Source organism: Equus caballus, chromosome 28 (assembly GCF_041296265.1).
Source record: "Equus caballus isolate H_3958 breed thoroughbred chromosome 28, TB-T2T, whole genome shotgun sequence".
NCBI lineage: Eukaryota > Metazoa > Chordata > Mammalia > Perissodactyla > Equidae > Equus > Equus caballus.
Window position 1 is genome coordinate 44127902 of NC_091711.1, and position 27500 is coordinate 44155401.

At 51.1% G+C, this 27500-nt stretch overlaps 1 protein-coding gene across 1 annotated transcript; it reads right to left on the minus strand.

Annotated features, from left to right (window-relative positions):
* Window positions 1-5834: 5834 nt before the first annotated feature.
* CYP2D84 (cytochrome P450 family 2 subfamily D member 84) lies at window positions 5835-10660 on the minus strand. The gene is made up of 9 exons (XM_023631032.2): window positions 9995-10660; window positions 9126-9297; window positions 8305-8457; window positions 8053-8213; window positions 7530-7706; window positions 7208-7349; window positions 6794-6981; window positions 6184-6325; window positions 5835-6086 (listed from the first exon to the last, which is right to left on the minus strand). The coding sequence occupies exons 1-9, from the start codon at window positions 10181-10183 to the stop codon at window positions 5908-5910; spliced, it is 1503 nt and encodes a 500-aa protein (XP_023486800.1). The 5' UTR covers window positions 10184-10660; the 3' UTR covers window positions 5835-5907.
* Window positions 10661-27500: the final 16840 nt, after the last annotated feature.

Consider the following 27500-nt stretch of genomic DNA (forward strand, 5'->3'; position numbering starts at 1 on the left):
TTCCCCTGGTCATCCCATTGTCACATGGGTCCAAGGTTGACAACTGTCCCCTGGGCATGCCTGCAGTCCACAGGGCTCATTCTCTGCCCCTGACCAAGCCTCCTGAGATCCTGCCCTGACCCAGCCACTCAGAGGATGGAGCCATGGGTTGGTGTCCAGACGAGTATCCTCCTCCAGCTCCAGCCTGTCTGGGAGGCAGCCCTACTGGACAGGGGCCTGGAGACGAGCATCCCCAAGGGGCTGGGAAAAGGGGACCATCCTATCTTGGGGTGAATGAGAGGGTCAAGGAGGTGCACACCTCTGGACTGCCATCCGGATTCCCAAGGAGGGCTCTGGAAGCTGAAGAACTGAGCCTGGGTGTTAACCTAACACATCCCTTCCCGTCCACCCCTGAGCTCCCCAGCTATTGGGGTGTTGTAGATGAAGTGGGCAGCAGACTTGATGGTATTGGCTGAGCTGCTGGCCCGTGGTGGGGTGGGTGGAGTTGGGCCTGGTACATGGGCATCCAGGCTGAGTGAGTCCTTTGCAGTAAAGGGTAAAGCCAGCAGGTTTGGAGGGTTCCAATCCTGTGCCCTGTAAAGCAGTGACTGGCCCTTGACCAGCTCCTCGGAGATGACCTTTATGCTCTGGGAAATGCTGCTGGATAACCACGTCTTTGTTGTCGTGGAACCTCAGGCCACAGCGGATCATTCATGGTGTCAATGTGACATGTGGTGGGGACCTTACAGCTCCCTGTATGACTTTGGCCTCTGGAAGGGCTGGAGACTGAGTTACTCCTGTCAGCTACACAGGCGCTCCACGCCTGTGACACCAACTCCAATAAAATCTCTGGATGCCAAGGCTGTGCTTCCCTGACTGACAATATTCTGTGCTTGTGTCACTCATTGTTGCTGGGGAATTAAGCACTGTCCCTATATCTCCCTTGGAAGAGGACACTGGAACCCTGAGCCAGGCTCTCCCATGTGTCTGTCTGTGTATCCTCTGTGTCTTTTACCCTTGCTGATTTAATCTGTATCTTTTCACTGTAAGACCCCATAGCTGCTACAGATGGAAAACCCGTGTCTCCCCTAAATTCATAGGGTGAAACCTAATCCCCAGTTTGATGGTATTGGTTAGGGGAGCCTCTGAGAGCTAATTCGATCATGAAGATGCAGCCCTCATGAATGGGATTGGTGTACCTATGAAAGAGAACCCAGAGAGATCCCTTGACCCTTCCACTAGGTGAGGACACAGTGAAAAGGTGACCATCTATGATCAAGAAAGCGGGCCCTCAGCAGACCCCAACTCTGCCAGCGCCGTGATCTTGGACTTGCTGGACTCCAGAGCTGTGAGGAATAGATGTTTCCTGTTTATAACCCACTCATCCTAAGGCATTTTGTTCTAGCGTCCCAAACTGAGTAGACAGTACCCATGAACATAACAGCATTTCTGAAACCTGTGAGCCCTCCAGCAAATGAAAGAGCCGAGCATGGTCTTGGGGACCGCTGACACAGATGGCTACCAAAGTGGCATTCAGCAGAATAACCCCGACCCACGGAAACGTGGAGAATGCATAGTCTGGGAAAAGGAAGAATGGGGGGTTTTGGTTGACGAACCTTCAATCCTAAGTGGCTACAGCATCACTTGGGGTGCGAAGCAGCAGCTGCGCTGTGGTCAGTTACTGGGGGTAAAAGTCACCCATGGGATTTGGAAATGATAGAGCTCACTTCTGAGGGACTGGCTCACTGGATATGTGAAGGTAAAAAAAAAAAAAAAAAAAAAAAAACCAGGAAAAAGACTAGGCTAATATGCAATCCTGTGGTTATTGCTCTATGTAATTACCTAAAATAAAACAAAGGAGAGGGTGGGGCTAGCTGCTGACACGGCACCAAGCTGGGGATTTTGCCTGGTCCGAGTTATGGTCACCTGTGTCAGGGATGCTCCCAAAGGGAAGAATTAAGCTGGGACAACAGAAGCCACCTCCATGACCTCTGGCCACCAAGAATGCAGTCCAAGTGGGGGTAGGGGAACATTAAGAAACTACCGAGGGGCTGGCCCCGTGGCCGAGTGGTTAAGTTCACGCGCTCCGCTGCAGGCGGCCCAGTGTTTCGTTGGTTCGAATCCTGGGCGCGGACATGGCACTGCTCATCAAACCATGCTGAGGCGGCGTCCCACATGCCACAACTAGAAGGACCCACAACGAAGAATATACAACTATGTACCAGGGGGCTTTGGGGAGAAAAAGGAAAAAAATAAAATCTTTAAAAAGAGAGAAACTACCAAAAACTTTTCTTTAACCTGAGAAGGGGGATTAGTCTTCCCTCCTAAATGCCATGTGGACCTCCCCAGAAGAAGGGGCTGACACGCTGCCTGTGCATGCAAGCTGTGCCGGATCAGCTGGACAGTGATCAGGATATTCGTCCACCACAGCCTAGAAATTAAACTGGAAAATTCACAAATATGTGGAAATTAAACAGCATACTCTTAAACTACCTGTGGGGCAAAGATGAAATCATGAGAGAAAGTAGAAAATAGCTTGAGATGAATGAAAACAACAGCACAATATACCAAAATCCATGCATTCCAGCAAAAGTCATGTGCAGAGGCAAGTCTCTAACTGTAAATGCTTACATTGAAACAGATCTCAGGAGCCAGCCTCATGGCCGAGCGGTAAGTTCACGCACTCTGCTGCGGCGGCCCAGGGTTTCAAAGGTTCAGATCCTGGGCGCGGACCTAGCACTGTTCATCAAGCCATCTGGGGCGGCGTCCCACATAGCACAACTAGAAGGACCTACAGCTAGAATACACAACTACTTACTGGGGGAGCTGTGGGGAGAAGAAGAAGAAAAATAAAAGATTGGCAACAGATGTTAGCTCAGGGGCAATCTTTAAAAAAATGAAAACAGAACTCGAACTAACTACCCAACTCTACACCTTAAAGAACCAGAAAAAGAAGAGCAAAGCAAACCCAACGCGAGCAGAAAGAAGGAAATAATAGAGAGCAGAGATGAATGAAATAGAGACTAGATCAGTAATAGAGAAAATCAGTTAAAAGCAAAAGTTGGTTCTTCAAAAACATCAACAAAGCTGAGAAACGTGTAGCTAGGTGGACTAAGAAAAAAAGAGAAATTAAAGAAGACACAAGGAAATGGAAAGACATCCTACGTTCATGGATGGAACACTGAATATTGGAACAACATCAAGACTCCTTGAAGTGTCTACAGGTTTAATATAATCCATATCAAAACCCCAATGACTTTTTGGCAGAGATAGAAAAATCAATCTTGAAATTCACATGGAATCTCAAGGGACTCCAAATAGACAAAACAATCTTGAAAAAGAAGAATAAAACTCATACTTCCTGATTTCAAACTCACTACAAAGCTACACTAATCAACACACTGTGGTAACAGCATAAAGACAGAGCCATAGACCAACGGAAGAGAACAGGAAGCCCAGAAACAGACCCTCAAATAGAGTCCAATAATTTCAACACAGGTGCCAAGACCATTCAATGGGCAAAGGACAGTCTCTTAAGCAAATGTTGCTGGGAAATCTGGATATCTTAATGCGAAAGAGTGAAATTAAACCCTCACCTACCACTACATACAAAAATTAATTCATTTGGATCAAAGACTTAAATATAAGAGCTAAAACTACAAAATTCTCAGAAGAAAATACAGGAGAAACTGTTCTCAACATTGAACTTGGTAGTGACTTCTTGGCTATGACGCCAAAGGCACGAGAAACAAAAGAAAAAATAGACAAATTGGACGTCATGAAAATTTTAAAATGTTGTGCATCAAAGGGTGCTATCAACCGCCTAAAAAGGCAACCTACAGAGTGGGAGGAAATATCTGCAAATCACATACAGTCACACATCGCTTAACGACGGGAACATGCTCTAAGAAATGTGTCGTCAGGCAATTTCATTCTTGTGTGAACATCATACAGTGTACTTACACAAAAATAGATGGCATAGCCTACTACACACATAGGCTATATGGTACTAATTTGCGAGACCACCGTCCTACATGTGGTCTGTTGGTGAGCGACACATCATTATGTGGCTCATGACTGTATCTGATAAGGGATTAATATCTAGAATATATAGAGAACTCCTAAAATTCAAAACAACAACAATAACAAGAAAACACTCAACTGAATTTTATAATGGGCAAAGGACTTGAATAGACATTTCTACAAAGAAGATATACAAATGGACAAGAAGGGCATGAAAAGATGCTCAACATCACTCACTTTTCGGGAAGTGCAAATCGAAAGCACAATGAGATACCAGCTCACACCCATGGGATGGCACTATCACAATAAGAGAAAACAGGAAGTGTTGGAAAGGATGTGGAGAAGCGGAACCCCTGGGCACTCCTGGTGGGAATGCAAAATGGCGCAGCTGCTGTGGGAAACAGTCTGGTGGTTTTATATCCAAAATCAAGAGCAGAGTCTCAAAGAGATATTTGTACCCCATGTTCACAGCAGCATTATTCACAGTAGCTCAAAGAGAGAAGCAACCCAAGTGTCCATCAACGGATGAAGGGACAAGCAAACGTGGTCTATATGTACAATGGAATATTATTCAGCCGAAAAAAGGAGGGACATGCCGAGACGTCACAATATAGACGAACATTGAGGACATCATACTAAGTGAAATGAGCCAGTCACAAAAGACAAAGACCTATGATACTACTTACATGAGGTCCCTAGAGTAGTCGAATTCATAGAAACAGGAAGAACGTCAGCTGCCAGGGGCTGTGGGGAGGGGGCATGGGGAGTTATTGTCTAACGGGGACAAGAATCACTTTTGCAAGATGAAAAGAGTTCTGGGATGGATGGTGTGATGGTTTCACAACGATATGGAAACTCAATCACATTGAACTGTACAGTCAAAAATGAGATGGTACATATGGTGCTGTGTGCATCCTCCCCACCCCCCCCCAACACACACAAAATGGAGAGACTCAAACAAATACGACCATTTTCCTGTAGGAGCCAAAAACTGGAGTGGGGGCCTGTGCAGTGAAAAGTTTACTCAGTAGGTTTGGGGTTTCCAATCCCTGCACCTTCCAGAAAAATCCCCTTTGCCCATGGGGTGTCCTGCGTGACAAGAGTGTCTCTGTACCTGTGGCCATGGGTCACACCACATAGTTTATGACAGCAACGTGATTGATGGCGGGACCTTGGGCCACACTGTTTGACCTTGAGAGAGGCTGGAGACTGAGTAATGGAGCTGAGCTATGCGGCTCTCCCAGTCTAAGTGAGTGATCCTGACAAAATCTCTGGACACCCTGTGCTTCCCTGGTGAGCAAACTCTCTGCTTGTGTCACACATCACTGCTGGGAGAACTGAGCACTGTCTGCACGAATCCTCAGAGAGACTGCTGGAAGCTTGTGTCCACTTTTCCTGAACTCCACCTATGTGCCTTTGACCACTGCTGATTCTGTCTGGATCCTTTCTCTGGAAAGACCATAACCGTGAGTATAACAGCTGTTCTGACTCCCGTGAGTCCTTGCAGTGAATCCCTGAACCTGAGGGCGCTCACCCAGCCCGGGATTGGGCTGATTCCATCAGAAGCCCATTGACACTCCTCCCGCCCCCGACACCCAGGAGTCAAGATTTACATGGACTTAGTCACCAACCAGGGCAGCCACTGTTGGGTCCTCATGGGTAACGAGCGGGTAAGCTGTCACTTTCTGAGTCTCAGGATACCCATCTCTGAAATAGGGTCAAATGCCAGGTGAGCCTGGATCAAGGAGGGGTAGAAACTGGCCCTGGGGAGGCTGCTGAGGCTGCATCGCTGCCAGAGGCTGCTCAGGGGCTCAGGTGGGACTCAAGCCAGGTTGGAGCCATCAGACTGCTTTATTGGACATCAGGGCCCCCAGGAAGGAGCTGCTTGGGGGCTTGGTGCCCCCTCTAGCGGGGTTCAGCGCAGAGCTGGTAGGGGGACGGGGTCATTATGGAGCGAAAGACACCGTGGTCGCTGGGGCGGGGCTGCCCAGCGGGCACCGAGAAGCTGAAGCGCTGCAGGAGGCAGGTGAAGAAGAGGAAGAGCTCCATGCGGGCCAGGGGCTCCCCGAGGCACGAGCGGCGGCCTGTGGGTGGGGATGGGGGTCAGCGAGCCTGGGGGCCTGGGCTCCACGCCTCCAAGACTCCCCAGGAGGGGCAGCGAGCCGGGCTCCCCACAGGCACCTGCTGAGAAGGGCATGAAGGCCTCCTGCTTGACGAAGCGGCCCTGGGCGTCCAGGAAGTGCTCGGGGTGGAAGCGGAAGGGCTTCTTCCAGACGGTCTCGTCCTTCAGCACCGATGACAGGTTGGTGATGAGCATGGTCCCCTGGCAGGAGATGCCTGGCATGAGTGTGGTCTGGGCTAGATGACTCCCTGACCCCTGCCACCAAACACACATGGGCCACACCGTCTGCCTGGCACACATGGGCAATCAAATCAATCTCAACCCAAGAAGCTTCCCAGCACCCTCCCTGTCCCCATGGCAGGGCCACTTGACCCGTTACCCATGGGAATGGTCACTGCCACCTGTCCCTGCATGCAGGGCTCCTCTGACACACTGGGGCACATTTTAGTTTTTCTTACTGCCCTGCCCGCCAGACTGGGGGGTTTGACGGACAGGGCCAGGCCCACATCTGCCTCATCCCCACAGCCCCCAAGGCTGGACAGTTGGTGTCTGTGGAAATGAGAATTAGGTGGCTTGGGTTCCAGTCCTGGCCCCACCTGGCAATGGCCATCCTGGGGCAACGACGGGGCACGTGGAGCTGAGCTGGGCTGAGGAGGGCCGCAGGCCTACCTTGGGGATGAGGAAGCCCTGCACTTCAACGTCACGGGATGTCATGTGGGGTACACCCAGTGGGACAATGTCTGCAAAGCGCTGCACCTCGTGGACCACGGCCATGGTGAAGGGCATGTGGGCCTGGTCCCCCATCTCTGGTCGCCGCGCCTGCCCTATCACCTCATCGACCTCCTGTTGGACACGGCCTGGAAAGACAAGCGTCCCCACAGTCGTCAGAACCCAGGGGGCTGCCCCCACCCTCCTCCTGACTCCTGTGTAGGGGCTGAGCCCACATGGAGGAGAAGGTCACTCTGACCTCTAAGCCAGGGCCCAGCTCTGCTCAGAGCTCCCAGTGGTGAAACCAAGCTCAGGGTCCCCAGCCTGTCCCTCTCCTCTCTGTCCTGTCCCACCGGGCCCCCAGGCTGGGCTCACGCTGCACATCCGGGTGCAGGATCATGAGCAGGAGGGCCCAGGCCAGCGTGGTCGAGGTGGTCACCATCCCTGCAGAGAACAGGTCAGCCACCACCAGGCGCAGGTTGTCATCACTGAAGCTGCTCTCCGGGTTCCCCTTGGCCTGTGGCCATGCAGAGAGGGTGGGCTCAGGGGAAGGGAGAGAAAGCCCCTCAGTGGCCTCCCACTCTGTGCCCATCAGCCTGGGTGCCTTATCACTAGGGGATACACAGGCATCACCTTGTCTGGTCTCCCCTCATGGGGCCCTCAACCTACACTCCTGGCCCTGGCCCTGGGGGCTCACCTTCTGCACCTCGTCCAGGAAGGCATCAGTCAGGTCTCGAGGGGGCTGGGTCCGGTCCCGGGTCATCCTGTGCTCAGCAACCAGCTCATCCAGCTGGGCCATGAAGGCCCTCTGCCCAGGAAAGACCTTGGCGACCAGCCCCGGGATGTGCAGGAGCACAGGGATCGCATCCAGCACCTGTGTGGGCCATTGATGAGGGACTCTGAGTCCTCCCTGTGCTCAGGTGTTCACCTGGATCAGTCCAGTGCCAGCCACCTTCAGGATGTCCCCACCATTAACCTGGTTCCTCCGTAAGTTCAGCCCTCCACCCTCTCTCCTGGCCTGGGCCACAGCAGGATAAATCTAACATCTACATCTCAAGGGTTCCAGAGGCTTCCAATGAAGGAGGTAGAGGTTCCTTAGCTCCCTCCTGGGCCCGCTGACCCGACACCCCTCTGTACAAATCCTCCTCCGCGGAGGCCCAGGGCGGAGGCCCCTCCACGGAGCTCGCCTGCAGAACTCCTTGGCCCCCTCCCGCCCGCACCTCGGGCAAAAAGCCTGCCGCCTCTTTCAGAAAGTCCTCCATTAGCTCCAGTATCTTGAGGAAGCGCGGGTCGTTGTACTCAAAGCGGCGCCCGAAGGTCAGGGAGGCGATCACATTGCTCACCGCTTTATTCAGGAGGGCGTTGGGGCTAAAGGGCCGTCCTGGGAGGGGACGGTGCAGGTCAGGGGGTCGCCTCCAGCTCCTCCTCCCCAGCCTCCACCCCTGTCTCCTGTCCCTCAGCCCAGCACTCACCGGCCTGGTCATCGAAGGCGGCACAGAGGTACGAGGCCTCCTGGGTCACCCACTGCTCCAGGGACTTCTTGCCCAGGCCGAAGTTGCGCAGGGTGGACACGGAGAAGCGTCGCTGCTCCCGCCAAGCGCGCCCGTACCGTGCCAGGATCACCCCTGGGGGAGGGGCGGGCACGGGGCGTGGCTCGGCTGTGTCCTGGCCCCGCCTCTGCGCGAACCACCTGCTCTCGGCTGGCCAGCCCTCCCCCCAGCTCCTGGTCCGACCCGGCCCCGCCCCCGGCGATACACACGCAGCCACGCCCCTTTGACTGAAGACCACGCACTCTGCCCTTGCTCACAGTCCAGCGCCTGTTCGTCAGCTCTAACCTCGTTCTCAGTCCCAACAAATCTCTCCCAGTCTTCCCGCGCAGCTGGCGGAGGACAGGTCCACCGTCTGTCCGCCCACATTTCTCCCCAGCTCTCCCCACTGGGGGCAGGTTCGGGCCCACTCTTGGCTCTGCCCGTCATAACACCCTTGTGTTTCTGGGACGGTCCCAGCCCGCCCCCTGCCCCGCCCACCCTGACTCATTCCCTCACCTCGGACATGCCCTTCCCGGTTCAGTGGCCAGATGCCGGCCCACTCCCTGTAAGGCCCCGCCCTCCGCCCGCCCACACCCGCCTCCCCACCCTGGGCACAGGCTCTTTCCTCCACCTGCCGCCCCTCCAAATTCGCTGGCTCTTCCCTGCACAGCAGCTCCCCCACCCTGCCTCCAATTGGCTCTGCCGGGTCTCGGGTCACTGTGGTCCAGTCCCCGCTGGGTCGCGGTCCCCCCTCTTCCGCTTGCCTTCCGCGTGCGGCTGCAAGCCCAGGTGCTCCATGACCGGCACACGTGGGCGGTCGGAGGTGTCCTCGCTGCGGTTCACCAGCGCCTCGCGAATGGCCGCCGGCCCGTTGAGCACGACCACGGGCGTCCAGGCCAGCTGCAGGCTGAACACGTCCCCGAAGCGGCGGCGCAGCTGCAGGCCAGGGTCAAGGGCGTTAGACAAGCCCTGCCCCACCCCACATGCCTGACCCAATCTCCTGGCTCTAGACCCGGGATACCCCTGGGCCACCAGCAGCGAGTGAGTGCAAGGAACTATATAGCCTCCTGATGCTAGGGTCACAACCTGTATGGTTGATGACCTCACGTTGGATCAGATCACACAGCTGTAACTTTGCAAAGGTCACTAACATTGTCAGTAGGCCAAGAGAGCATCCCATTTTACAGGTGAAGAAACTGAGGTTCAGAGAGGTGAGTAATGAGGCCCAAGGTCTCACAGCAGCAAAAGATTTGAACCTGGTCACTGTCCCCTGTCAACCTCCATTTCCTGATTTCAGTGGGGCTCATGACCAGAGTCCTGTCCCCCAACCTCAGGACCTGTCTTCCTTATGTCATCAGAAGGGACTCAGGCTCACAGAACTTAAGCTCTGTCCCACTGCATCCCGAACCCTCTGCCAAGGCCCACCCCCCCAGGCCTTTGCCCTCTCTGACCTTTGATGGGAAATTCAAACCATCCCCCAGGCCCTGCCCAGCTGCCCTCCCCCAGGAGGCCTCCCACACCTGCCTCCTCCTTTCCACCAGCTCCTAGTCCAGCCTGTGGCATCACCCCCACCCACTGTCTGCTGACATGTATGGTCCTCAGCACCTCTGTGGCCACCTCCCACCTTCCTCACCTGAGTAAAGCTGCAAATCGAGTCCTGGAGGTCCACCTGCAGCAGGTTGCCCAGCCCAGGCAGGGGCATGGGGCCTGGGGGATAGCGTGGGGCCCAGCGTTGGCGCCGGTGCATCAGGTCCACCAGGAGCAGGAAGATGGCCACGGCCACGGCCAGCGGCCCCAGTGTCTCCCCGGTCAGCAGCCCCATGGCTGCCTCAGTGCACACTGGGCTCCTCTGGACACACTGGGGCCCCTCACCACACCAGGCACCAGGACCAGACCTGGCAGGGCTCTCTCACCCACTCTGAGGGTTTGATGAGCCTGGGCCCCTTTATAAAGGAGCTGAGACTGGCCTTTGTCCTCTGCTCTGAGCCTGCCTGTTGGCGTGACTGTGCTGCCAGAGGGTGCAGGGAGGGGACGGCGAAGGTCAGTGCAGGGGTGGCACAGAACTCCTGACCCTGCTGCCCTCTGCAGGTGCTTACCCTGGCTGGGGAAGGAAAAAAGCGAAGTCCCCAACCCCAGCCTGACTGCCAGCATTGTGCAGGCTCCCAGGAAGAACCCGGGGTCTTTGGACTTGATCCTGTCACTCACCTTTCACCTTAGCCTCACCCTCCCTAATGGGGTCACAGTCTCATCCCCAGAACACATCCTCACCTCCCCATATCTCACCTGCCTCCTCCCCAGTGACCTTCAACTCTCAGGTTTGTCACTGGCATTTGCTGTAGGGAGGTCACGTGATCAGAGGGACCTTGGGTGGGGGCGAGGGATGAAGTTCTCCGTGTCCCTCACTTCACACTGTGACACTCAATATACACACAGACACTGATCACACACTCACAAACCACTCACACATTCAGACACTACCCACATGCTCACAAACTGACACACAGCACAGGCACACACACATTTACACACCAACAGAGCCACAGACCCACACATATTAATACATGCGCCACTTATACACACACACAGGCGGACCAAGCATCAGGGCAACCAGTGCTCATTGGTTGCCAGGACCCAACCGCCTGCTCTTGCCGCCCGGAGGCGGCTGGCAGGGATGCTGCACACCCTCACATGGCTTTCTGCTGGCTCAGCTTCCTCTGCTGCTGCTCTCTCAGGGCCATTCACGTTGAGTCTGGGGCAGAGGCAGCAGGGCTATTTTCAAAGCTCCCTGGTCACCCAACAAGCCAGTTCGATGGCCGGGAGACCTTCTGTTAAGTTTCTAACAAATTGGTCCTTGACCTCCCTGCTCCTGAGGCCACCCAAGTGGTGAATCTCCTCCTGCCTGTGCCCACTTTCCTGCCTCACAGAAACGTGGAGTGAGCACTCTCCCTTCTAGACTGAGCTGCCAGGGCGCTCAGGGTACCAGGGAGGCTTAGCATAGGATATGTGGCTGTCCCCAGAGGAGTGGGCCTGCTTCCTCCTCCTCAGTATCATTTGTCCTTGGATATCAGCTACTCAAACGCTTTCTGGAAAGACAAGAGGATGAAAAGCAAGTGGGGCAGATGCAATTTCTTTATACCTCACAGGCCTGCTGAGGACCACACGGAGTGGATTCCAGGGCCTCCGCTTAGCCAGCCACCTCCCTCTCCCTGGGCCACGTCCCCCTGCTCCAGCCCCATCCCTTCCCACCCTGACTCTGTGGTCCCTCAAGGAAAGATGCGAACCCCAGCACCACCCCGCACCAGTGTATGCCGCCTCCAGGCTGGAACTGTGCCTCCCAGGTCCTCTCTCTTGCTCATCCTCTCGCCCCCTCCAAGCAGACGGGTGACCACACCATGCCAGGGCAGGGCCGCTGCCGACTGGCCTCAGCACAGTCGTTCTTCAAATAGAAAAGAGGTGGGATTTGAGGCTGAGTTTTTAAATCAGTGAAGCTGATGGGAACTCTGAGGCCAAAACCCACTCAGATGGGAAGGGGCAGGAGCCCAGAGGGTGGGGGTGGAGCATATCCTGGGAGGGGTCAGGCCCCCTTCCCCATCCCAGGGCTGTGTGAGGCCAGCTCTCATCCTGGAACCACCTGGAGAATTCTCTCCCCCAGATGAAGCAGGGCCTGCAGGGGGCACTCCTCACCCCCCCTCACCCCCGTGTCCCCTAGATCCCTCCCTCCCTCACTCCCCAACAGTAAGAGGACCTGCTTCTTCCCAGGGAGCCTCTAGACATCCCCTACTCAGAAATGGCCACCCAGAGATAGCTCCCCGGAGCCGGGGCCTCTTGCTGTTGGCTTTCAACATTTGCAGTGCCTGCTGGGCCACGAGAGCTGCTCCTCCCCTTCTGAACGCCCGCAGCCCCACTCTCCTGCATGGCCCAGGGCCAGAGGGTGTAGCCTGCTGGGGCGCAGTGGGCCTTCCTCAGTTTACCGGGCCTTCCCTGCAACTTGCCTTACTCAGGCCTTGGACTGTGTTCCAGCCCCGCTGGACGTCCCATGTGCTGGGTGCCCCTGGGACACTCGCAGCCTGGTGGGGAGACGATGGTGGGCCCCTTGTCCAAGGTGCTCGTGCCAGGAGGAAGAGCAGGAAGGCAGAGAGCTGACAGGCCAGGCCAGGAGTGTGGGGACTGCCCTGAGGGTCGTGGGGACACTGCCCCAGGCTGGAGCAGGACTTTCTGGGAAGGCTTCCTGGAGGACTTTGACTGGCTTGGCACTGCATCCAAGATGATGTGGCAGCAGGACCACAGGGCCACCACAGCGTCCTGTGCAGGGGTTGAGGGGCCACAGGAGGAGGCAGCTTTGCAAGTCTGGCTGAGGACTGGACTATTCGCAGCTGGGGTCTGTGGGCCTCCAGGAGGCAGGGAGCCAAGCTTTGAGGCCACCCTACAGTTCGGGAGGGCAAGACCCTTGGACATCCTAGGTACTTTCCAGATCCAGCCTGTGGCCTCTCATTGGCCTCAGTTGAATGTCCTGTCCTGTGGACACCTCTCTACCCAGGACTCTCAGAGAATCAGGATGGTGCTGGGGAGGTGGGCGCAGGATGGTGTGAGTGTTGGTCACACAGTGGCCCTGGACAAACTGTCTTTATCCACCCTTTGTTTTGCCAGGCACTGCTGCTCACTCTGCGTGTCCTCCCACAGCCCTGTGAGGCAGGTGGCCTTATGGTCCCCAAGGCATGGAGGAGACTGAGTCTCAGGGATCATGTCAGGAGGTCAAAGTCACAGAGCAGCATTTGGGGCCATCTCAACACGCCTGCTCTACCTCAACATAGTAAAGGCCATATGTGACAAACCCACAGCCAAGATCATAGTCAGCAGTTAAACTGAGAGCTGTTCCTCTGAGAACAGGAACAAGACAAGGCTGCCCGGTCTTTCTGCTCCTCCTCACCACAGTCCTGGATGTTTGAGCCAGAGCAGTTAAGCAAGGAAAGGAAATAAAAGGGATCCAGATTGGAAAGGAAGAAGTAAAATTGTCACTATTTGTGGATGACACGATTCTACACATAGAAACTGTAAAGAATTCACCAGAACTGTTGAAAATAATCAATGAATATAGTAAAGTTGCAGAGGACAAAATCAACATACAAAAATCAGTTGCATTTCTATATACTAATAAGAAACTAGGAGAAAGAGAAGTCAAGAATACAATTGTACTCATAATCGCAACAAAAAGGATAAAATACCAAGGAATAAATTTAACCAAGGAGGTGAAAGACCTATACACTGAAAACTATAAGACATTATTGAAAGAAATCAAAGACCCTGAAGAAATGGAAGGATATTTCATGCTCATGGATTGAAAGAAAAAACATAGTTAAAAAGTCCTTACTAACTAAAGCTATCTACAGATTCAACGCAATCCCAATCAGAATCCCGATGATATTCTTCACAGAAATAGAACAAAGAATCCTAAAGTTTATACGGGGCCACAAAAGACCCTGAAAAGTCAAAGCAATCCTGAGAAGAAAGAATAAAGTTAGAGGTATCTCACTAACTGAATTCAAAATACACTACAAAGCTACAGTAATCAAAACAGCATGGTACTGGCAGAAAAACAGACACACAGATCAAAGGAACAGAACTGAGAGCCTAGAAATAAAACCACACATCTACGGACAGCTAATCGTTGACAAAGGAGCCGAGAACACACAGTGGAGAAAGGAAAGTCTCTTCAATAAATGGTGTTGGGAAAACTGGACAGTCACATGTAACAGAATGAAAGGAGACCATTAGCTTACACATACACGAAAATTAACACAAAATGGATTACAGACTTGAATGTCAGGCGTGAAACCGTAAAACTCCTAGAAGAAAATATAAGGAGTATGCTCTTTGACATCGGTCTTACAGTATGTTTTCAAACACCATGTCTACTCAGGCAAGGGAAACAAAAGAAAAAATAAACAAGTGGGACTACATCAGACTAAAAAGCTTCTGTACAGCAAAGGAAACCATCAGCAAAATGAAAAGACAACCCGCCAACTGGGAAAAAATACCTGCAAGTCGTATATCCAACAAGGCGTTAATTTCCAAAATATACAAAGAACTCAAACAACTCAACAACAAAAAGTGAATAACCCCATCAAAAAATGGACAGAGGATATGAACAGACGTTTTTTCCAAAGAAGACATACAGATGGCCAACAGGCACATGAAAAGATGTTGAACATCATTAATCATTAGGGAAATGCAAATCAAAACTACAATGAGATATGACCTCACACCCACCAGAATGGCTATAATCACCGAGAGAAGAAATAACAAGTGTTGGAGAGGATGTGGAGAAAAGGGGACCCTCATGCACTGCTAGTGGGAATGCAAACTGGTGCAGCCACTATGGAAAACAGTATGGAGATTCCTCAAACAATTAAAATTAGAAATACAATATGATCCAGCTATTCCACTACTGGATATTTATCCAAAGAACATGAAATCAATGATTCCAACAGATATATGCACCCTCATGTTCACTACAGCATTATGCACAATAGCCAAGACATGGAAGCAAGCTAAGTGCCCATCAACGGATGATTGGATAAAGATGTCGTGTATATATACGATGGAATACTACTCAGCCATAAAAATGACAAAATTGTCCCATTTGCAACAACATGCATGGACTTTGACGGAATTATGCTAAGTGAAATAAGTCAGATAGAGAAAGACAAACGCTGTATGATTTCACTCATATGTGGAAGATAAACAAACACAAAGATAAAGAGAACAGATTGGTGGTTACCAGAGGGAAAGGGGGAAGAGAGGAGGGCAAAAGGGACAAAGGCACATATATGTATAGTGAGGGCTGAAAGCTAGACTACTGGTGGTGAACACCATGCAGTCTATACAGAAACTGAAATATAATAATGTACAGTTGAAATTTACACAATGTTATAAGCCAATATGACCTCAATAAAACAACTTTTTAAAAATACTTTGAAAAAAAAGGCAGGCTCTGAGCTACTGCTTTAAGTGTAAGTTACTGAGATTCATTGTTTTGGAAACACACTCAGCCCAGCCGCCCTGGGCTTCTGCTCTGGTGAAGCTGCTGGGGTAGAGGGCTGAGCGCCCCCAGGGACCACGCGTGTCACAGGGGTTCACCAAGCACGGAAGGGTCCCCTGGACACTGTGACCTGGGACTTAGAATCCAAGGGTGACGTCAGCAAGATGGCAGAACAGGAAGCGCTCCACCCAGGAAGCCAAGGCGGAGCAAACCCTGGGTGAGCGCCCTAGAATCAGGTAGGGAGCTGCAGCCCCAGCCCGGGCGCTGGGAAAGTCGGGGGCATTTTGCTGGCCTTGCCCCTCCCCCCGCGGCATGCAGCGCCCTGGGGAAACCCCCATTCCCGCCCCTCCCTGGGGACAGAGATAGAGCGGAAGCCGAGCGCAGCTTGCGGGCCCCGGGCCTGGCCGCCCCGCCTGGCTCCGTGCGGACCCGCCCTCGCAGCGCAGGATCCAGGCGGAGGCGCCGGCGGGGCGGCCGCGGCTGCAGTTCCGCAGGCGGGCGCCGGGGGGCGCCGGGGGCCGCGGCCGAGGAGGGAACGGGGGCGGGAGGGCGCTGGGCGGGGCCCGCCTCCCCGAGCTGCTTAATGGGTCCCGGGCTCGGGCTTGGCGGGATGAAAAGGTCGTGGGGACCCGCCGCGCAACAATGTGAATCTACTGGACGCCACTGAACTGTCCACTTACTGGGTAACATGCTAAATTTTATATGTTTTTAACCAGGATTTTAAAGTTATTAAAAAAAATACATCTCCTCTACACCCCTGTTAGAATGGTCAAAATCCAGCACACTGAGAACACCTAACGATGAGGACGTGGAGCAACAGGAAGTCTCATACACCGCCTGTGAGAACGCAAAACCGCACAGCCCTCTGGAGTCGGTTTGGCGGTTCCTTACAAACTCGACGCTCTCACCACGTGATCCGGCAACCAGGCTCCTTGATGTTGACTCAAAGGAGCTCAGAACTTATGTCCACAGAAAACCTGCACAGGGATGTTGACAGCAGCTTTGTTCATATTCGCCAGACCTCGGAAGCAACCAAGACGCGTTTCAGGAGGTGAATGGATAAACTGTGTCACATCCCGACAATGGACTATTCTTCAGGGTCCAAAAGAAATGAGACATCAAGCCTTGAAAATGTGTGGATGAAAGTTAAATTCCTATTACCAAGTGAAAGAAGGCAATGTGAAAGGCTACATACTGTATGATTCCACCTATATCACCTTCTAGAAAAGGCAAAACTATGGAGACAGAAAAAACATCAGTGCTTGTCGGGGGCTGGGGGAGGGAATAGGCGGAATGTAGAGGGTTTTTGGGAAGTGAAACTTCTCTGTAGGATCCTGTACTGGTGGATATATGTCTGTATAGATTAATCCAAACCCATAGAATATGCACCAGCAAGAGTGAGCCCTAATGTAAATTATGGACTCTGGGTGATAATAATATGTGAATGTGGGTCTCGGCCCTGTCCCCCACCCCCGCCCCCGATCTCACAGTCCTGTCCCTTTGACACAGGAATGCCCTCTACACCTTCTAGGACAGTCCTGCCTCTTGGGGTTAGGCCCATGCACTGCCAACCTCCCACCCCCCATGCCTCCTTTTCCGACGCCCCCAATCCCACCCACTTTGACTTCCCTTCCTATAGTGGAGAAGTCCTGACCCCAGCCCCTGTCATTTCTAACACAATCCTGCCCCCTTTCCCTACTGGCCTGGTCCTCTGACGGCCCACACTCCTCCTGCCCCAGCCCTGATACGGGCTCCTTCCTCTGTGCCCTGGGTCCACCATTCCCTAGCCATTGTCTCTGTCCATGTGTGACACTCATGTGGGTTAGGCCTGGTCTGGTCTTTGGGCAGTGGGGGCCCAGCCCTCATTGGGACACAGTCTGTCCCTCCTCTGTTTGCCTCTGGCACGACCCCAACCCGAGTGTGAGATCCAAACACCAGTGGGCAAGTCCTCACTACGCTACACCAGCGCCTGAGCACAGCTGCCAGACGCTGTGCATGACCATGGGCCTCAAGCCAGCTGCAGCTCCCTGTCTCCTGTGCTAGACTTGGGGGCTACCTGGGCCCCCAGAAGTGGGGGCGCTGGACTTTATCAGGCCTCATGACCCTGGGGACCACATCCTCTATGGTCGAGGACCTCACGTTGGATCAGACCACCCAACTATGAATTTGCAGAAATCACCAAAATTTTCAGAAGGCCCAATTAGCATCCCACTTTACAGATGAAGAAACTGAGGTTCACTGAGGTCAGGAGTGACGCCCAAGGTCTCACAGCAGCAAAACACCAGAACTTGGTCACTGTCCCCTCTCAGCCTTGATTTCCTGATTATAAAGGGGCTCATGACCAGACTCCTCTCCCCAATCTCAGGACCTTTCCTCCTGATGTCCTCAGAAGGGACTCAGGCTCACAGAACTTATGCTCGGTCCCACTGCATCCCGAACCCTCTGCCAAGGCCCACTCCCTCCAGGCCTTTGCCCTCTCTGACCTTTGATGGGAAAATTCAAACTGTCCCCCAGGCCCTGCCCAGCTGCCCTCCCCCAGGAGGCCTCTCACACCTGCCTCCTCCTTTCCACCAGCTCCTTGTCCAGCCTGTGGCTTCACCACAACCCACTGTCTGCTGCTATGTGGGGTCCCCAGCACCTCTGCTGCTCCCTCCCCCACGTTCCTCACCCGAGTAAAGCTGCAAACCGAGTCCTGGAAGTCCACATGCAGCAGGTTGCCCAGCCCAGGCAGGGGGATGGGGCCTGGGGGGTAGCATGGGGCCCAGCGTTGGCGCCGATGCATCAGGTCCACCAGGAGCAGGAAGATGGCCACGGCCACGGCCAGGGCCCCGGTATGTCCCAGGCCAGCAGCCGCATGGCTGCCTCAGTGCACACTGGGCTCCTCTGGACACACTGGGGTCCCTCACCACACCAGGCACCAGGACCAGGCCAAGCAGGGGTCTCTCACCAATCCTGAGGGCTCGACCAATAAGGGCCCTCTTTATAAAGGAGCTGAGACTGGCCTTTACCCTCTGCCCTGAGCCAAACCTTTGGGATGACTGTGCCGCCAGAGGGTGCAGGAGGGGCCACGAAGGTCAGGGCACGGGTGGCACAGAAGGCCTGACCCTCCCCCATCTTCTGCTGCTTACCCTACGTGGAGTGTGAGAAAAGGCAAGTTTCCACCTTCAGATGACCGCCCCATCATGGTACCGGCTCCGAGGAAATAGCAGGGGTCTTTGGACTTGACCTTGCCACCCACCTGTCACTTTAGGCTCACACTCCCCAGTGTAGTCACAACCTCCACCCCAGAACACATCCTTGCCTTCCTATATCTCACCTGCCTCCTCCTGAGAGGCCTTCCCCTGGGAGGTCGTTGGCACTTGCCTGATGATGAGAGGAACCACGCTGGCAGGGAGTGACAGGGAGACAGAGGGGGTGGCATTCTCCATTTGTCCTTCACCTCACCCCGCACACTTGACACACACAGACACAGACACAACTAATCACACACAAACCACTCATCCTTTCGCAAACTCTTACCCTCACCCTCAAACATGCACACACACACACACACACACACAGAAACACCACACAGAGATCTGCACACCCACAAAGCCACCCACACTCGGAAAACGCTCATGTGAACATACAAACTCACACTTGTACTCAAGGTGCACAGATTCTCTGACACACACACACACCCACAGAGGCAGACCCAGCGCCAAGTGCCCTGGTTCTCATCGATGCCCCTGGGGCCTGCACGGGACCTCTTCTGGTAGAGGCTGCCCTGAGGCTCAGGGTCCTCACCCGACTTGCAGCACAGCCCAGATTCCCAGACTCTGGTGTAGCCGGGGCAAGTTTAAATCTGGGTGTCAGGGGGCAAAAAGGCTCTTCTCTGAGCTCCCTGTTTACCTTGATGGACGATTGCTGGAGACTGGAAGCCCTTCCCAAGCTTGTCACATCCTCCAGGCACTTCCTAAAGGATGTTGTCATCCACAGCTTTGTGGCCTCTGTGGTTTCTGATGAGAAATCTGCAGTTAATGTTATTGGATTGGATAACATTGGATCCAATGGATCATTGCTCATGACAAGGTGTGTCTCGCTTGTTCCTTGCTGCTTTCAAAATTCTTTGTCTTTGGTGGTTTTCTTCTGTTGTGTGACAGTGAAGATCTCTGATTTCATCCTACTTGGGGTTCACTGAGTTTCTTGGATGCGTAGATTAATGTTTTTCATCAGATTTTTGGAGTATTCAGTTTACAATATTACTTCCAATATTCCTTCTAGTCCATTATCTCTTCTTCTGCTGGGACTCCTATTATGCATATGCGGTCTGCTTCATGCTGTCCCACAGTTTTCTGAATCTCTGCTCATTGTTTCTCATTCTAGAGTCTGTTCCTCAGCCTGGATCGGCTCAGCTGAGCTGTCCTCATGTTCACTGATTCTTCTTCTGCCTGTTCAAATCTGCTCTTGAGTTCCTGTAGTGACCATTTATTTCAGTTATTGTACTTTTCAACTGCAGAATTTCTACCAGGCTCCTTTTTTTTCCCCTCCCCAAAGCCCCAGTACACAATTGTATATCCTAGTTGTAAGTGATTTTAGCTTTTCTATGTTTACACTGCCACAGCATGACTGAGGAGCAGTGTGTAGGTTTGCACCCAGGATCCGAACTGGTGAACCCCAAGCCACTGAAGCAGAGTGCGTGAACTTAACCACTCGGCCATGGAGCCGGCCCTCCTTGGCTCCTTTTTATAACTTCTGTCTCATTATGGATAGTCTTTAATTAGTGAGATGTCATACTCCCACTTTCCTTTAGTTCTTTAGACATGGTTTCTCTTTCTTCTGTGAACATATTGAATTAGCTGATATGCAGTCTTTGTCCAGCAACTCCACTGTCAAGGACAGTTTCCACTGAATCATTTTTTCCTGTGTATTGGCCAGACTTCCTTGTTCCTTTGCATGTCATTTAACTTCTTATTGAAAACAGGACATTTTAAATAAAATAATGTGGCAACTCTGGAAATCAGAACTCTTTGCTCCCCAGGATTTGTTGTTACGGTTGTTCATTGTCATTGTATTTATTTCATCACTGAGTGACTTTTCTGCACTAATTCTATGAAGTCCCTAGTCCTTGTTGCATGTGGCCACTGAAATCTCTACTCAGTTGGCTTGCTGGTCAGCTAATGATGGGTTAGAGATTTCCTTAAATGTCTGGAACCAGTAACTCTCCCAGTCTTTCAACACTCAGCCGGGCGCTGGATTTAGAGTTTACAACTTCCCCACTGCCTTCACTTCCTGTTTGCACAGAACCTCAAAGTCAGTCAGAGGGGAGAGCTTAGAGACCCATGAGGTCTTTCCTGAGCCTGCACATAGCTCCACACAGCCCTACACACGTGCATGGCCTCTTAGATCCCAGGAATGTGACAGAGCTCTTCAAAGCCCCTGTGGATGACTCATGCTCCAGCTTCTCCTTGTAAAGTTTGTGGTTAGTGTATCACTTGCTCCAGCTGTTAACCTTTGCCTCTGGCAGCTTTGATTTTCAACAGTGACCTCTGATTACTTTCAACAAACTCTCCTAAGGAAAATGCTGTTTGCACTAGGGCAGCTCTCAGGGCAAATGCAGACAGCCCTGCCACATGGGGTCCACCAGGGAACCCCCAGCTGGGTCAAATAGTGACAATTCTTTCAGAACAAGACTTTGAAAATGCTCCAGTTCCAAGTGCTCCCTCAGGAGGCCTCCCTGGGAGTGTGGGTGTTTCTTTTCAAGGCTGCTGCTGAGCTGGAGAGTGGGGGATAGGACCAGACAAGTGGGAGCACCACAGAGCTTTCTGCTCATTCTGAGATTCAGCCATCTGCCTTGACAAAAGTGCTCCTGAGTAGCTGTGAGCTTTTGGTTCATTCCCAGACTTCTGAAAAATGTATCTGATCATTTTGCCAGTTTTTTCACTGCTCTTCTGGAGTGGCCTATGTTCAAAGCTCTGCCATTTTTGCTGACATCGCTGCTCTCCTGAGATTGTTTATGAGAACTTAGATGTCTTAAAATGTCTCCACTCATCCTTGAGTAACAGTTCAGCTGGGTATAGAATTCTAGATTGGAAATAACTTTCCCATGGAATTGTAAAGACATTTCTCATTGCCTTCTTCCTCAAGCATTGGGGTTGAGAAGTCTGATGTTAGTTGAATTCCTAAAACTGAGACTTCTTTCTTCTTTATAACTCTGTAAGTCTGTAGTTTCTTGTTATGGTCACCCTGCAAAAGCAAGAGAAATCCCACACACAAAATTTGATTTGGATGTTGACTGATGACATCAAGAGGGTATAAAGCTTTACTACTTGCATCATTGAGGTCTCTGGGCAGAGCAGGACCTCTCAAGCAGGTCCATAATGGCTTGAAAGAGCCAGGAAAGGAGACTGGCCTGGATATTTACTGTTGTTTGGTGATGGGCTGGGGTGAGGCCTCACTTGTGTGGGTAGCACCCTGATGATTTGAAACTCTAATAAGGACCAAAGGAGAGAGCACCAGGGATGTCTGATCAGCTGGTCCAGATGTGGGGGACAAAGGAAGAGACAGAGGTGATGCTTAAAAGGTCTCAGAGTCAAACATCAAACACCTCAGAGTGGAGATGAAGCCCACATAGCCAGAAGCCCCAACTTTCCTATATGAGCTTCCCTTGCCTCCTGCTTCCTTCCTGCTTGGCAGCAACTCGAGGCCACTCCCCTTGGGCTGGAGGAATTCCTAGCCTTTTATCAATGCTGACCTACTCCCCTTCCATCAGGGACCCCGGGCCCTCGGGAAAGGTCCTCCCAGCAAGGGACCCACAGGGCCTGCCTGCTTACACTTTTCAGAGGCCTCTGAGGTGGAGAGCAAGCAGGAAAGGCCCGTGGGTAGGGTCCCCCAGCTCCTGAGGAAGCTGTGGCTGGGCTGGTTCCCAGCCTCTGACGTCCCCGAGACTCAGAACCACGAATGACGAAGTATCAGTAAATCCACAGAGTGGCTGCTTCTGCAGACTCGCCTGCCTCCTCTCTGGGGCTTCATGTCTTCACAAACCCAGTGTGGCCCCATCCACACTCCCTGTCCTGACAAGCTGCAGAAACACCCCCTCGTGCCACCAAGACCTGACACGACAATAGATACTCTGGAGAGGCTGAAGAGGCCCTGCTGGCTTTCTGACTCAGTGCCAAGGGACACACGAACTTCCCTGAGTGCTGAGAGCTGGGAGCTGCCTGTCATGAGGGCACCTGGAAGATGCTGGTGGGACCTCTGTCAGGGATGTTGTTGGGTGAGAGTCTGCCCTGAGTGTCAGTGGTTCCCAAGCTGTTACCTAAATGTACCAGGGGGTCTGCCCAAGACTTGGGTAAGCAGACAGTCATTAGGAACCCTTGGGCAGTGCTGGTGTGCTCAGTCCTGAGCCAGTGAACTGTGGGGTTGGGGACAGGTGGAGGATGGCAGTGTCTGCCCTCAGCTGGGGCTCCAGGCGAAAGTGGTCACAGCCGCAGAGTTAGAGCAGGAAGACAGGACCCAGCTGCCATCTGGTACAACCATCTCATTGGCTGAAGGGGAAACAGAAGTCCAGGGCAAGGAGGGAGTGGCCCAGGGTCACAGAGTGTCCTGGGAGAGCAAGGAGGAGAGACAGGGTGTCCTCCTCCAAGATCCCAATGCAACCTCCTTATCCTCTGGCCATCTCACTGTCATATGGATTTAAGGTTGACTCCTGCCCGAGGGCATGCCTGTGGCCCACAGGGCTATTCCCTGCCCCTGGCCAAGCCTCCTGAGAGGCTGGCCTTCACAGGCCACTCAGAAGACCATACCCTGTGTCGGAGCTCAGACCAGTGTCCACCTGCAGCTACAGCTTGGCCATGAGGAACTCCCACTGGGCACCTGCCTATTACCATTTCTGAGGGGCTGGGAAAGGGGGACCATCTTATCCTGGGGTGACTGAGAGGGTCAAGGAGGTGCTCACTCCAGGACTGCCATCAGGCTTCCCAGGGAGGGCGCTGGCACCTGAAGACTGAGTCTGCGTGTTAACCTGGCACATGCCTTTGCAGCCATCCCTGAGTTCCCCTCTTATTGGAGTGTCATAGATGAAGTGGGCAGCAGACTTGATGGTGCTGGCTGAGCTGCTGGCCCGTGGTGGGGTGGGTGGAGTTGGGCCTGGGATGTGGGCATCCAGGCCGAGTGAGTCCTTTGCAGTAAAGGGTAAAGTCAGCAGGTTTGAAGGCTTCCAATCCTGCACCTTGTAAAGCAGTGACTGGCCCCTGACCACCCCTTGGGAGATGACCTTTAAGCTCTGAGAATATTCCGCCAGATCCCCATGTCATTGTTTTCCTGGAGCCTCAGGCCACACCAGATCATTCATGCCAACAGTGTGACATGTGGGGTGAGGACCCTGCATCTCCCTGTATCATCAGTCTGGCCTCTGGAGGGGCTGATGACTTAGTCACCCCATCAGCCACACAGGTGCTCCATGCCTATGACACCAACTCCAATAAAATCCTGGACACTGAGGCTCGGTTGTGCTTCCCTGACTGGAAATACTCTGTGTGTGTCACTCATTGTTGCTGGGGAATTAAGTGCTGTCCCTATGAGTCCCCTGGAAGAGGACAAATGGAAAACTATGCCGGGCTCTCCTGTGTGTCTGTCCTAGGTGTCTTTTGCCTTTGTTGATTTAATCTGTCTCCTTTCACTGTAATAAACCACAGCTGCTGTAGATGGAAAGTGTATGTCTCCCCTAAATTCACATGGGGAAACTTATCCCCAGCATGATCATATTTGTTAGCGGGGCTTTCGGGAGCTGATTAGGTCATGAGGATGGAATCCTCATGAATGGGATTGATGCCCTTATAAAAGAGAAGCCAGAGAGATCCCTTGACCCTTCTGCCTGGTGAAGACACAGTGAAAAGGTGACCGTCTATGAACTAGAAAGTGGGCCCTCAGCAGATATCAAAACGGCAAGAGCCTTGATTTTGGACTTCTCAGACTCCAGAGCTGTGAGAAATAAACGTTTGTTGTTTATAAGCTCTTCATTCTATGGTATTTTACGCTAGCATCCCAAAAAGACTGGGGCAGTAACCGTGAATATAACAGCATTTCTGAGGTCTGTGTGGACCCCAGCAGATATTGCATCTATGATGGTCCTTGGGACCCCCGACACAGTTAGCTTCAACAATGGCATTTTCTAGAATAATCGTGACTCTCTGGACGTGGTGAAGGCAGAGCTTGGGAAAATGAAGAATAGGGGATGGTGGTAGACCACCCCTCTACCTGAATGGTTTCTGCATCGCTCATCACATGAGGCGGCAGCTGCACTGTGCTCTGTTACTGGAGTTAGAAGTCGCCCATGGAACTGGGAAATGATAGCGCTAAGCTCCGAGGCGTTAGCTCACTAGATGTGTAAGGAAATGCAATTAAAAGAAAAGGCAACTCCAAATAAGAGGCTAATATATAATCCTATAGTATTGCGGTATGTAATTAGCTAAAATGAACTAATTTCAATCATTAAGAGAGGGTGTAGGTAGATGCTGACACTGCACCAAGCTGGCATTTCATCTGTTCTGAGTTATGGTCACCTCTATGACTTCTGATAGTCCAAGAGGGGGTAGGGCAAAATCAGGAAACTACTGAAAACTTTCCTTTAACCGGAGAAAGGGGATTATTCTTCCCCTCCTTTACATGCCATGTGGAACTTTCCAGATGAAGCAGTTGACATGCTGCTTGTGCATGCTAGCCATGATGGACCATCTTGAGAGTGATCAGGACACTTGTCCTCCACAACTTAGGAATTAGTACCAGAAGGAAAACTGGAAATTTCACATATATGTGGAACCTAAACAGCACACTCTTAAACAACCAACGGGTCAAAGAAGAAATCATAAGAGAAAGTAGAAAATAGCTTGAGATGAATGAAAATGAGCACAATATACCAAAACTTATGGAATCCAGCAAAAGTCATGTTCAGAGAGAAGTCTAAATGCCTACACGAATACAGATAGCAAATCAATTACCTAACTCTACACCTTAAAGAACTAGAAAAAGAAGAGTGAACTAGACCCAAAGCTAGGAGAACACAGGAAATATTATGGAGCAGAGAGAAATGAAGTGGAGGCTGGATAAAGAATAGAGAAAACCAATGAAACCTAAAGTTATTTCCTCAAAAAGATCAACAAATCTGACAAACATTTACCTAGATGGACTAAGAAAAAAAGAGAGAAGACTCAAATTACTAACATCAGAAAGGAAAGTGGGCACATTACTACTGATGCTACAGAAATCTAAAGCATTATAAGAGAGTACTGTGAACAACTGTATGTCAACAAACTGAATAACCTATTGATGAAATGGACACGTTCCTAGAAACACAAAACCTACCAGGAATGAATCATAAAGAAATAGGAAATCTGAATAGACCTTTAAATAATAAGGAGATGGAATAAAGAATCAAAAATACCCTGACAAAGAAATACCCTAGAGGTGTTACGTTAAGCAAAATAAGTCAGACAGAAAAAGACAAACACCGCCTGATTTCACTCATACGTGGAAGATAAACAAACACACGGACAAAGAGGACAGATTAGTGGTTACCAGAGGGGAGGGGTCTTGGGAGGAGGGCAAAAGGGGTAAAGGGGCGTATATGTATGGTGATGGATAAAACTTAGACTATTGGCAGTGAGCATGATCCAGTCATACAGAGACTGATAAATATAATGTACACCTGAAATTTCACAATGTTATAAACCAATATGACCTCAATCAAATAATTAATTAATTAAATAAATTTAATAAAGAAAAAAGCAATACTCTAGACCTTATGCCTTCTCTGTTGAATTCTGCCAAACATTTAAAGAACTAACACTAATCCTACTCAAACATTTCCACAAAATGGAAGAGGAGGGAACACTTCCTAACGCATTCTAGGAGGCCCCCATCACCCCGATTTCAAAGCCAGACAAAGACACGACAGGAAAAGAAAACTACAGACCAGTATCTCTTACGAACATTGATGCAAAAAATCCTCAAGAAAATACCAGCAAACCAAATTGAGCAGCATATTAAAAGGATTATACAAGTGGGACAGTGCTATGGCCAGGTGGGGTCTATGAATGGAATTCAAGAATGATTCCACATATGAAAACTGATCCATGTTATACACCACGTTAACAGATGAAGAACAAAAACTACATGACCATCTCAATTGATGCTGAAAAAGCATTTGACAAAGTTCAAGCCTCTTTCACGTTAAAAACACTCAACAAACTAGGAATAGAAGGAAACTACCTCAACACAACCAAAGCCATATATGAAAAAGCCACAACCACCATGATGCTCAATGGCGAAAAAACTGAAAACTTTTCCTTTAACATCAGAAACAAAGAAAGGATGCCCACTTTTCCCACTTCCACTCATCATAGTTTTGGAAGTTCTAGTCAGAGCAACTAGGAAAGAAAAAGAAATAAAGGGCATCCAATTTGGAAAGAAAGAACATTATCTCTGTTTGCAGATGATATGATCTGCTATGTAGAAAAACCTAAAGATGCCAAAAAAAATTGTTAGAACTTACAAACAAATTCAGCAAAGTATCAGGATACAAAATCAATGCATAAAAATCAGCTGTATTTCTCTACACTAACAATGAACAATCCAAAAATGAAATTAAGACAACACTTGGATTGACGATAGCATCAAAAAGAATAATATACTTAGCAATTAACCTAACCAAAGAGGTGAAAGACACGTACCATGAAAACAACAAAACGTTGCTGAAAGAAAGGAAAGAAGACACAAGGAAACTGTAAGGCATCCTATGTTCATGGATTGGAAGATTTAATATTATAAAGACGCCAAGACCACTCAATGTGATCTCCAGAGTTAATGCATTTCCTATCAAAATCTCAATGACTTTATGCAGAAATACAAAAATCAACCTAAAATTCATATGGAATCTCAACAGACCCCAAATAGCCAAAACAATGTTGAAAAAAGAAGAATAAAACTCATACTTTTTTTTTTGTTTTTTTGAGGAAGATTAGCCCTGAGCTAACATCTGCTGCCAATCCTCCTCTTTTTGCTGAGGAAGACTAGCCCTGAGCTAACATCCACGCCCATCTTCCTCTACTTTACATGTGGGATG

Coding starts and splice junctions, on each gene's coding strand:
- CYP2D84 (XM_023631032.2), bottom strand. CDS start 10,183: ATGGGGCTGCTGACCGGGGAGACACTGGGGCCGCTGGCCGTGGCCGTG. Junction 8,214..8,304: donor CGCCTTCGATGACCAGGCCG/GTGAGTGCTGGG, acceptor GTCCCCTCCCAG/GACGGCCCTTTAGCCCCAAC. Junction 6,087..6,183: donor CTTCATGCCCTTCTCAGCAG/GTGCCTGTGGGG, acceptor CCCCACCCACAG/GCCGCCGCTCGTGCCTCGGG.